This window comes from Vanellus vanellus (assembly GCF_965231255.1).
Source record: "Vanellus vanellus genome assembly, chromosome: 24".
NCBI classification, from domain to species: Eukaryota; Metazoa; Chordata; class Aves; order Charadriiformes; family Charadriidae; genus Vanellus; species Vanellus vanellus.
Window position 1 is genome coordinate 2402264 of NC_138929.1, and position 11570 is coordinate 2413833.

Sequence of the window (11570 nt, forward strand, 5' to 3'; positions counted from 1 at the left end):
GAGGCGGGAGGGGGGAGGTGGTTGGCCAGGGCGGGGAGCGGGAGCGGGGCCGGTGGCGGCGGCGGCGGGGCCGGGAGCGAGCGAGCGTCAGCGGCGAGCGGGTAGCGGCGGGCGGAGGGGTCGGGGCTGCGGCGGCGGGGCGGGGGGTGCGAGCCGGCCCGGGCGGCGCTGAGGGGGGCGCGGGGCGGGCGGCCGTGAGGGGAGGGCGCTGAGGGGACGGCGAGGCCGCGCGCGGGGGGGGCGGGTCACGAGGCGCGCGGGGGGTTCTTAAAGGGCCCGGGGGGGCCGCATGGCCCCGCCGCTCGGCAGCGTTGGGACCCCCCTTCCCGGGAGGGGAGAGCGGGCAGAACCGGGGCCTGGCAGCTCCTCCCGGGAGCCGCCCCACCGGGCCGGGGGCGGGCGGGCCGAGCCCCGGACCCTCACCCGCCCCCGGTCGGGCGCTGGTCCAGGGGTGTTTTGCCGCCCCGGGGGGGTGGCGGTTTGTGGAGCTGCGGGAAAGCGGGGTAAGGAGTGAAAGGGAGTCGGGGCTGGATTCCTTGGGAGAGAGGGGAAGTTGACGCACCAACCTAAGAATAGCTCCGGGAGGGGAAGCACGGACAGTATTGTCACCAGAGGTAGCCTCCGCCGGGGCGAGGGGGGTGTGTGTGTGTGTTTCTGTGCCCCCTCTCGTGTCAGGAAAATCAGTTTTTCGAGTGAAATTCTCTTGGCTTTTCCCCGGGCCCCACGCGTGGGGCGACCGCCCTGTTTCCCGGTGTAGTAGGTCCATGTGCGATGTTTTTGGGAGGTGCCTGGTGAGCGCGTTATCGCGTTTGCTCTCTGGTTATGTCTCAGCTGCTGATGAAATTGCAGCCAGGAGCGGAGGAGTCTTTGGACCTTCCCATGGTCGGGACCTTTGGCTGGTAAAAGGCTCCTTCAAGAAGCGTCGCAGACGAGAAGAAGGGAAGAAAAGAGCAGCCGGCTGTCGGAGGGAGCGGACCCCCGTCCTGGAGCGTGGGGAATCGGGGGGGGGGGTGAGAGGAAGTCGCTGGATGTGGAGTTTTTTGACAGTAAGTCACGTGGATTTTTATGTGGCTGCCCGGTCTGTGTTGTACAACAGTTCTGAAGAAGAGGAAAGGGCAAGAGAGGGTGGAGGCTGTGTTCTGGGGAGGGTTTGTTGCTTCGTGAAATTTAAATCTTTAATTGCACTCTGCTGGCCGACCAGTGAGGTCCAGAGTTTGAAAAGAAAAACAAACTCGTTGGAACGCAAAGTCTTGAATATTCTTTAAACTTTTATCCTGTTTAGTGATAACCTGAACACTGAAATCATTGCTTTATTTTGTTTATTTGGAAGTGGGACAGAGGAAAGACGAACCGAACCAACCTGTTGTGTGGAGAATTCATCTGACGCTGGGTTGTTGTTTTGTGTGTTGTTTTTTTTTTTTTAATTCCCAAACCCTCCACCTGTTTTCTTTTCTCCTCTGCCAGAAATGCTTTCTCTGAAGAAATACTTCACCGAAGGCCTCATCCAGTTCACCATTCTGCTCAGCTTGATCGGCGTTCGCGTGGACGTGGACACCTACCTGAATTCGCAGCTCCCTCCTCTCCGGGAGATCATTCTTGGCCAGAGCTCCGCTTACACCCAGACCCAGTTTCACAACCTGCGTAATACCTTGGATGGATATGGCATCCACCCAAAAAGCGTAGACCTGGACTATTACTTCACCGCTCGCAGGCTGCTCAACCAGGTGAGGGCCCTGGACAGGTTTCAGGTGCCCACCACTGAAGTCAACGCCTGGTTGGTGCACAGAGACCCCGAAGGCTCTGTGTCTGGTAGCCAGCCCAGCGCCGGCATCGCCCTAGAGAACGGCAGCGGCCTGCAGGATGGGAGCAATCCCGACAACGGGGTGAGGGAGAGTGGAGCAGAGCAAGGCTTTGGGGAAGAACTGGAAGATTTGGGAGCGGTGGCTGCTCCGGTGAACGGAGACCTGACCAAAGAGGTAGGCAGGACCTTCTTTCACTTGGGGGGGGGGGGGGGGGGGAGGAGCCCTTGGGGGGGCTCTTGCTCTCTGGTACCCATCTAAGCAAGTGGTACTCTGCACGTTGTGTGTGTTTAGCACTTGGAAAAAGTGGGTCCCCACTTCGGAATGGTGTAATACTAAATGACAGATCAGTTAGAGGGCTCCAGGGGTATGTGCGGGGTGGGTTTTCCTTTTGGTTTATTTTATTCTTGGTCTGAAAGTAATAGTGAAAGGAGGGGAGAAAGGGTTGGGGTCAGCATTTCAACCTGTGTGCATAGCTTTGTGTTGTGAAACCGATAAAACGCGGCTGGAAATAAACAGGGGCATTGGGTAACAGCCTCATCCCAGGTGTCGAGCGGGTGGTTGGGTTACTTGGCTCTGGAGTTCATCCAGTGGTGATGTTTATTGCTTGGTTTTCATCACAGACGGGTGGGGAGAGGTGAACTGGAAAGGGGTTTATTTTTTTCTTTCTGAGCACAACCTTTCGGAGGCTGTGATGCAATGCTGGTCCCTGGGAGCTGCTGCTCTTTTTCCTTTTTGGCACTGCTCTCTTTGTCACGGCATGTTCGGCCTCTCCCTGGCCGCCGTGTGGGGGACGTTAGTGCTGATTTACAGCGTTGGGCCCATCCAACGTTGCTCTTGCGTCTTGTAAATTGTGTCTTGGAGGCGTCTGGGCATGGGGAAAGCCCCATTCGACTGCTGCCACCCCTGTCCCCTGCAGCGAGGGGTGGGCAGCTCTGCAGGCAGCTGTCGCGGATGCCGGGGGCTTTTGTCATGTGGCTTCGGTGCGGCAGCAGGCAGGGAATGGAGTGAGGAAAGCGGTGTGAACGCGTGCATGCCAGAGAGACGAAGGTGATGATTGTTTTGGGTCCGGTATTGGCGGATGAGGAGCGGGATGCTGCTGTGGACGGTGCCTGGGCTGTACCTGTGGGCAGCTTTCCCTTTCCCGCAGGGATCTCCTGGCTCCAGAGGTGTTTGGGCTGCGGGACAAAATGAAAACCCCACCACAGGCGACATTGGAGGTGTGAACGAGAGGAGCTTTGGTTGGAGGGTTGCAGAACACCAGGCAAACCTTCACACACTCAGCTTCTTCCCTGATAATTGAGAGGGGTCATTTCCTGTCTAGGGAATAGGGAAGAATTTGATGAAATGCCTCGTACAAGGTCACGGGCAGCCCATGGAAGACTTCACTGTCCTTCCCCGAGTCTGGTGTTCTTGGCTGAGGGCGTCAGGTCTGGGGAGCCTTTCCAGTGCAGCATAGAGAAACCGGGATCAGATTTTTGGAGAGAAATGCTGCGGGTTTGAGTGGTGAGAGGCTGAAAACGGGCCGCTGGAAAGCAGCAGTGTTAATTTCGGTCTTTAAAAATACAGTCCTGCGTTCGATGCTGTTGCACCGAGCTGCTCTGGGCTTGGGATGCAGCTGCACGCACGGCCAGCTCGGGATGGACTTGTCAGGAGCGAAACTCCTGGGTGATGCCGGGTGGGAAGTGCGCCCCTCCGCTTGCTACTTCAGGGAAGGGTGGGGAGATGTGGGTCCACAGCGTCCCTGAGCCAGGTGGTCAGGCACCTGTCCTCTTCCCCCGGTCTCTATTTTCTGGTGTGGTGGTTTTTTTTGTGTTTTTTTTTTTTTTTCCCCCCAAAACCCCTGGCTTGGGTGGGAGGGGAGGGTGAGACTGCACCTGCAAGGTGTGCACAGCGCCCGGGCACCCAGCGCCAGGAAATCCCGTCCGCCCAGCCCGCCTCGCACGCCCACGTCATGCCGTCGCATCGTCATGCTGTCACGCCGTCACGCCGCCCTCTTGTCCCCTGGGGCCCCGAGACCGTACTCGCTGCTGCTGTGATGCTTCAAAGCACCGAGTCTTATTTCAAAGCGTTACCCCAGTGGGGTTTTTTGGGTTGGTTCGGTGTTTTATTTATTTATTATTTTTTTTTCCTTGGTGTCTTTGTCTGGAACCTTGACTCCCTGGGAAATGCTGCGCAGCTGCCCAGCCTTTCCGACGGGAATGCTGTGCAGCTCCCAGTGCTGCTGCCTCTGGAAAAGCACCTGCAGGGCTCCATCCTCCCCCACCCCCCCCCACATTCGTTAGGTGGAGGAGGATGATGATGATACACAGATGGCTTTAGGGCCGGGGTTTAAATTTTTCCATTAATTTTTCTGGCACTTAAAATATAGCAATTCCCTGCGGGTTGTGTGGGCCAGGTGCGACCTTGCTGGGGGAATATGGCTGTTTATTAATAATTTTAGGAGCTGGAGCTCGCCCTTGGGTGCGGTGCGGGGCTGGGGGGGGAGGGCTGCAGTGGGCGCTGGGCATCAGCCAAAATGGGGAATTCAAATTATTATTATTATTTTTTTTTTTAAATCCATTCCTCGTTATCCTGGGTTTAATCCCAAGGATTTTCCTCTGCAGCATTGGGGGTGGGGACGGCGGGAGGCACCCGCTGCCCGGTGCCGTCTCCACAACAGGAGGATAAAAATACGCGGCCGCCAGACATGTGATGAGCTGCTGGTGCTCAGCCCCTGCCCCCCCCCCCCCCCCCCTTCCCCTGGGCTGGGGAGGGGAGGAGGGGGGATCTCCTTACACTTGGCCTTGCCTCTCCAGCGCCCGTGGTTACCGCCCGCCCCCGGTGCCCGTTGCGAGGGTCGGGGGGGGGGGGGGGGGGGGGCTTTGCTCCTGGGTTGTACGAGGGGGGGGAATATGGTCCCCTCCGGGCCCCGGTCTCCCGTGGGGAGGGAGCTGGGGTCTCCCGGGGCAGGGGGAGCCAAGGTCACCCCGGTTCTCCCTCCCTCCTCGTGGGGGGGCTCCAGTCGCGCCCCCCCCGCCGGCGGTGCGGTGCAGGGCGAGGCCGGGTCCGGGGGGGGAGGGAGGCGGGGCCCGCTGCGCTAGGGCGGGGGAGCGGTCCGGTGGGCGCCGCGCGGCCGCTGCGCCGCCTCCCATTGGACGAGGCGGCTGCCCCCGTCGGCGGGGATTGGTCAGGGCGGTGTCCTTCCCCACCCCGCGGCGGAGCGGATTGGCGGTGACGCGCCGCCGCCCGGGTGCGGGGCGGGGTTTGGCGACCTATTGGCGAGGGGGGGGCGTGGCCCGGCGGCGCCGCATCCCGGCGGGGCGGGGGTGGGGGCGGGGCTTGGCGGCCGCCGCAGCCACGGTAACGGCGGGGGAGGGGCGGGCGGGGCGCGCCGCAGCCCGGCCCGGGCAGGGCGGCGGGAGCCGAGCCCAACCGAGCCCGGCCCAGCCGAGCGGCGTGGTGGTGTTGGGGCGGGGGGGTGGGGGGGAGGCTGGCTCCTGCCGTCGCCGCAGCACCGGGGCCGCGGGCACCTGTGGCCGGTGGGGCGGAGCGGAGCGCGGCTCCCCTAGCCGCCGCCCCGACCGGCGATGCGTGCGCGGCGCCGCGCCCCGGCCATCCCGACCCTCCGGGGACCATGATCGGCGTGTGCCGCGGCCCGGGCGGCAGCTGGGGACATGAGAAAGGTACCGGGGCCGTTGCCTGGGAGGGGGAAGGGCAGGGCGGCCGCTCCCCGGTGCTGCGGGGATGCTGCCGGCGGGGGAGGCGCGGCGGGGCGGGGGCAGGCGGCTCGGGCGTAGGGCAGACTCCTTAGCTGGGGGAGGGTGGCGGGGGTGGCCGGGGGGCTGCGGGATGCGGGCAACCCGGGGACGGCGACGGTGGCGGCGGTGGTGGTTGAAGTTGCATCAGGTGGGTGGAAATGCGGGGATTTTCCTACCGGCGCACCCCACCCCTTATGCAAATGGCCGGGATGGCACCACGGGCTGATGCAAGGCGGGCACGGCGCAGCCACCGCCGCGACGCGGGCCCCGGTGGCCCCAACCGCCTCTGCCGGCGGTGGGCGGGCGGCCATGGACGGCGGTGAACGGAGGGCCGGCCTCACCCGCCATGCAGAACCGCTCTCCAGAGGCAGAACCCCCCTGGGTCGCAGAGGGAAGGCGGGCGGAGGTGCCCGGCGGGTGGGCTGCGGGTCAGCCTCCGTGGGGGGCGGGGGGGGGAAGTGTCCCTTGGGTGGGGACCCTGCCCAGGGCTGAAGGAAATCTGGTCTGTCTTTCAGGACATCGATTTGATTGACATCCTGTGGAGACAGGATATTGATCTCGGCGCTGGGCGAGAGATTTTTGACTACAGCCACCGTCAGAAAGAGAGCGAAGTGGACAAAGAGCTGAGCGATGGGAGGGAGCGCGGGGACAGCTGGAGGAGCGGAGGGAATGAGATCTTGGATAGAAACCTACTAGTTGATGGAGAGACCGGGGAGAGTTTCCCTGCGCAGGTAACACCCCTGGGCCGGCCGGGCTGGGGTCTGCGCCCGCAGTGATGCAGTGTGTAGGGGGTCTGTGCCCCTGCCGAGGTGAGGGACCCTCTGTCCGGCTGTCGGGGCGAGCAGCATCGCGTGTGACTTTTGTTGGGGATGTGCTGAGCCGCAGGATAAGGGTTTGCCTGGGTGGACGAGCAGATTTGATGCTGGGAAAGCGCAGGCAGGCTGCCTGCTGGGCCAGGGAGCTGCAGCGAGGCAGGCAGGGTAATGGCCGTCACCCGGCAGGACGTTGGGACGAGGGCGGCTGGTTCTTGCTGTGCCTTTTGGTTGTCTGGCAGAGGCGGTGGCGCAGGTAGGCGCAGAGTCCCCTCCAGCTTGTAGCTGAGTCCTTGCGCTGGCAGTAGGTGAGGCTCGCTGGGAGCAGAAGCAGCACGTTTCCTTTCCCCGCTGCGCTCGGGGGCTGCTCTGACGCTCTCTGGAGCAGGAGGATGGAGTCTGTGAAGCACTGGGTGGGGCCTCTGGCTCTTTTTGGATGCGCTGTAATAAAGCCCTGCTGTAAGGAGCTCGTTTCTCATCACCACCTCCCTAATCCCGGGGCTACAATTGCTTGTGTTTTACATCAGGTGCCCGGTGCGGAGGATCAGACAGCCCTGTCCCTGGAGGAGTGCCTTAGGCTGCTGGAGGCCACCTTCCCTTTCGGGGAGAATTCGGAGGTGAGCGGATGGGGCGATGGCTTCTGCCCCTCGGCAGATCCGGAGGCAGTGGTGGCTCTCCTTTGCTCGCTCGCCGGGGTTTCGGTGCCTCTTGTACCCCTAACCCAGACCGCAGAACTGGCAGTAAATTGGGTTAGCCTGCTTAAGGAGGCTCCAGGCATCGTGCCTGCAAAACTAGCAGGGGGGTGGTGGTCACAATTAATTAAAGACTTCTGGCTTTGCTTCTAATTAGTTCATAGTGAACTGTGGAGGAATAACTGCAACCAGTTTGCTTTGAACAAAGGAGAAGCGATTGCCCGCGTGGAGGTGGAAGGGCATTGGGGATTGCTGGCTCCCTGGCCGCGGCTGCTCAGCCGGGCACTGACTCTGCCTCACGTGGTTAGTTTCCAGCTGCGGATGTCTCCACCCTGAGCGAAGCCGTGCCCGGCGAGAGCAGGTCCGCGGGCATCCAGACCGGCCTGCTGTCTCCTCTCCTCACCGAGACCGAGTCGCCCTTCGATCTGGAGCAGCAGTGGCAGGACCTCATGTCTATCATGGAAATGCAGGTGAGCTCGAGGTGGGGGCTGTGGGAAGGTGTTTGCCCCTCCAGGCATGTGCTGCCGCTCCCTTGGATTGCGGTTTGACGGCTGTCCCAAGCACCCAGTTCCTGGACAATCATAGTTTGGGGTTGATCACAGCTGCTTTTGGTTTTCTCCCAGCCCGTGCGGTGACACTGTGTCGCCCGTGGTTGCTGCCGCCGTGGAATCCCTCCTGCGGCTGGTGGATGATGCTGGGCCGCTGGAGAGAGCTCCTTCCATGGGATCTAGAAGCATTGTCCTGTCTCTTCTTGGCACGCACCAGGAGCAAAGGCAGGGCTCAAGTGCAGCTCATTTACCGAGCTGTTTCATATCTCTTCCAGGCTATGGAAGTGAACAACACAACCACAGAAACCCTGTACAACGGCACGAGCGGAGACCTGCTGACTTCTAACTACAGCCTTGCTCCGAACACTCCCATCAATCAGAATGTCAGCCTGCATCAGGCCTCCCTGGGGAGCTGCTCACAGGACTTCTCCCTCTTCAGCTCCGAAATCGAAAGCCCCTCCATGGCTGGCAGCTCGGCCCTGCTCCAGCTGGCGCCAGACAACTCCACCGGCCTAAACACCACCTTTGGCTCCACCAACTTGAGCGGCATCTTCTTCCCTCCGCAGTTGAACAGCACAGTCAACGAGACGGCTGGCCCCGAGCTGCCAGACCCACTGGGCGGTCTTCTAGACGAAGCCATGCTTGATGAGATCAGCTTGATGGACTTGGCGATTGAAGAAGGTTTCAACCCGGTGCAGGCCTCGCAGCTGGAAGAGGAGTTTGATTCTGACTCAGGTCTTTCTCTGGATTCCGGCCACAGTCCTGCTTCTCTGAGCAGCTCAGAAGCCTCCTCCTCTTCTTCCTCCTCTTCCTCCTCGTCCTCTTCCTCCTCCTCGTTTTCTGAGGAAGGAGCTGTCGGCTACAGCTCAGACTCTGAAAACGTGGACTTTGAAGAAGCGGAAGGGGCAGTTGGATACCAGCCAGAGTACAGCAAGTTCTGCCGCATGAGCTACCAGGACCCGTCGCAGCTCCATTACTTGCCTTACCTGGAGCATGTTGGCCACAACCACACCTACAACATGGCGCCGGGGGCCCTGGATCCCGAGGAGCCCAAACTGCCCAGCGCCGGGAAGAAGAGCAGCAAGGAGAAGCCGTCCGAGTTCCTGGATAAGCAGATGAGCAGGGACGAGCATCGAGCCAGAGCCATGAAGATCCCTTTCACCAACGACAAGATCATCAACCTGCCCGTGGAGGAGTTCAACGAGCTCCTCTCCAAGTACCAGCTGAGCGAGGCGCAGCTGAGCCTGATCCGCGACATCAGGAGGCGAGGCAAGAACAAGATGGCTGCCCAGAACTGCCGCAAGAGGAAACTGGACACCATCCTCAACTTGGAACGGGACGTCGAGGACTTGCAACGGGACAAGTCCAAACTGCTCAGGGAGAAGGTGGAATTCCTCAAATCCATCCGCCAGATGAAGCAAAAGGTGCAGAACCTCTACCAAGAAGTGTTCGGCCGCCTGCGGGACGAGAACGGCCAGCCCTACTCCCCCAGCCAGTACGCCCTGCAGTATGCCAGCGACGGCAGCGTCATTTTGATACCTCGGGCCGTGGCGGACCAGCAGGCCCGGCGGCAGGAGCGGAAACAGAAGGACCGGAGGAAGTGAAGGGAGGGCGATGCGGGAGGAGTGGGACACTCGCTTAAGTGAGAACTGGAGAAGGGCTGAGCCTGGAAGTACTTAGAGGAACTTTCATGCCTTCTTATCCGATATATCGTCTCAAAACAAACAAACAAACAAACGTGACTGCTGCCGGTCAGTGTGCGGGAGAGACTGCGGGACCTGCAGGCTGAGTTTTGAGGGCTCCCTACGGGGAGGGACGGGGAGGAGCGGACCCTGCACTGGCGAGCCCGGCGCCTTCCACAACCTGGAATCCTTTGAGCGCAGGAAACGAGCTGGCATCACTGGTGGTGAGATTGGCAGAGGTGGAAAAACTACTGTTAGGAACTGGCTTTAAATAAGAAAAGAGATTTAAGCAAATGAACTTAAAACAAGTTATAGGAGAGACATTTTTCTGAACTTCCAAAGTTCTGTGATTTCAGGTAGTTGGTTTTCTTCTTTTTTTTTTTGTTTCTCCCCCCTTTTTTTTTCCCCTTCCTTTTCCTGAACCAGTTTTGACATCGGTGTGTGTGATTCAATCTGACTTAATTCCAGATTAACCAACATCCCTTCCTAGAGCAGACCAGTGCACACATGGAAACACAAGTGGTGTGACTTCCATTAACCCTCTCCAGTCTGAGGAGGGGCTCACGGGAGAACCGTTACTGTATGTCAGGAGGAGCTGTGATGCCTCGGGGGGAGGAGGGGGCCACGCAGACCTTTAGGATTATTTTTTTGGGGGGGGGAGGGGGGTTGGGGAGGGATGTCTGGAACTGGAGAGGGTTAACAGAACCAGTGCGATATGCGTTTCCCCACCGCACTCAAGAGCATGTCACTGCCGCCGAGCCAGCGCCGTGCCGGGACGCTGAGCCGGCACACGCAGCAGCCTGCATGCAAACGCTGTCTTCTCCCACTGACCGGCTGCGGAACTGCTTGGGGAGGAAAGGAGGGGAGGGTGGTTGGGGCCTCCCCCCAACACCCCGGTCAGCGTACAGCACAAGGGGAGCGGAGGGTTCCCACCCCGGGCCCTGGGCTTGTCACTTATAGAAATTAGACAGCTGTTAGGATTCCTGTTTCTTAACTGCGCTTTGATTTTTATTTTTTATTTTAGGGCTTCAGCCCTGGTTTTCCCTATAGGGTCTAGAGTGCTTGTGTTGAGTAAAAGGGAGAAGCCCAAACGTTCAAAGCTGCTAAATGTTCTCTTTGCCATAAAGATTCAGTGTAACCGTGTGATCACATTATAGGATTCTCTTCTGTCCCTAGGTGTTGGTCTGACTTCCTTTGTTTTCAGGAGGGGGGTGGGGGTAGTGCCTTGATCACTGTCCGTCTCCACCACGGAGACGATCCTAGAAGCTGTATTTACAATATAGCACAGCTGGGAGTGTACTGACTTTACCAGCAACTGAAAAAGCTTAAAAAAAAAAAGAAAAAAAAAGAAAAAAAAAAAAAAGGCTTTTCCTAGCCAGTCCTGTGCATGTGATACGGGGTGAGGGCGGTGCATCGGAGGGAAGACTCGGGTGGTAACTCAAGGGAAGGAAACCCGGTAATGCAAAGGGAGGCCTGGAGCAGCCTGCGGCGCTGCCTACGGGGAGGATGTCTGGCTGCAGGGACGTTTTTCCAGGCTCCAGGGAAAGTAGCTGGATTTCGGAGCATGGCATGGGGCGTTTGGCGCATTCACTGCGACCCCGAACAGAGTGAGACGGACTCACCGAGACCCCGGTGGGTTCTCCCATCCCGGACTCCGGCAATTCAACGGCTTTACTTACGCATGAGACGAAGCACAAGTGGTGGAGATGTGGGTGTGGGGAGGTTGGAGGGGAGCCCTGCACGTATGTTTTAAATTATTTTCCTCTTAGAAACTTTATTTTAATGATCTGTGACCTGTCAGGGAAAGAAGAGAGATTGTGTGAGCACAGGACAAAAATAAAACGGCTTATTCACTGTATGAGCATTTGTTTCATGGATTTTTTTTTTTATTATTTTGTAAAAGATAAATAAGCACGTCAGAGAAACGAAACAGCCTCTTCTTGTGGGTCCTTCTCACCCACGGTAGCTCCTGGCTGTCTTCCGCTGTGCAGAGCTTGGAGCAGGTCTGGTTTGCCTCCAGCCGTGGTCCGGGGAGGGAGTCGCTGTCGTCCGGACCTGCAGGTAGCGGCCTCAGAGGGGAGGGAAATGAAAGGCTCCACTGTTGTGGGAAACAGCTCTGGCTCAGCTGCTTTTTATTTATTTTTTTTTTTCCCCTTACTTCACAAGGGCATCTTCTTAAACAAAGCTGAGGAAAAGTGTGTTTCTGGTTAAATGTGGAGCCGAGTCATGGGTCCCTCGGCCAAAGCCACTGAAGCTGCTGTGGTTCAAAGGCTGGGACGCAGCGTGTGGCCACTGCG

At 59.3% G+C, this 11570-nt stretch overlaps 1 protein-coding gene across 2 annotated transcripts; it reads left to right on the forward strand.

The window, feature by feature from the left end:
* Nucleotides 1-57: 57 nt before the first annotated feature.
* Nucleotides 58-11131, forward strand: NFE2L1 (NFE2 like bZIP transcription factor 1). Of its 2 annotated transcripts, none has more exons than XM_082494797.1 (7): nucleotides 58-101; nucleotides 850-1046; nucleotides 1465-1976; nucleotides 6055-6270; nucleotides 6879-6968; nucleotides 7352-7513; nucleotides 7867-11131. In XM_082494797.1, the coding sequence occupies exons 3-7, from the start codon at nucleotides 1467-1469 to the stop codon at nucleotides 9193-9195; spliced, it is 2307 nt and encodes a 768-aa protein (XP_082350923.1). In that variant the 5' UTR covers nucleotides 58-101; nucleotides 850-1046; nucleotides 1465-1466; the 3' UTR covers nucleotides 9196-11131. The 2 variants fall into 2 exon arrangements, with proteins under 2 accessions (XP_082350923.1, XP_082350924.1); XM_082494798.1 differs by lacking the exon at nucleotides 58-101 and adding an exon at nucleotides 295-503.
* The last annotated feature ends 439 nt before the right edge of the window (nucleotides 11132-11570 follow it).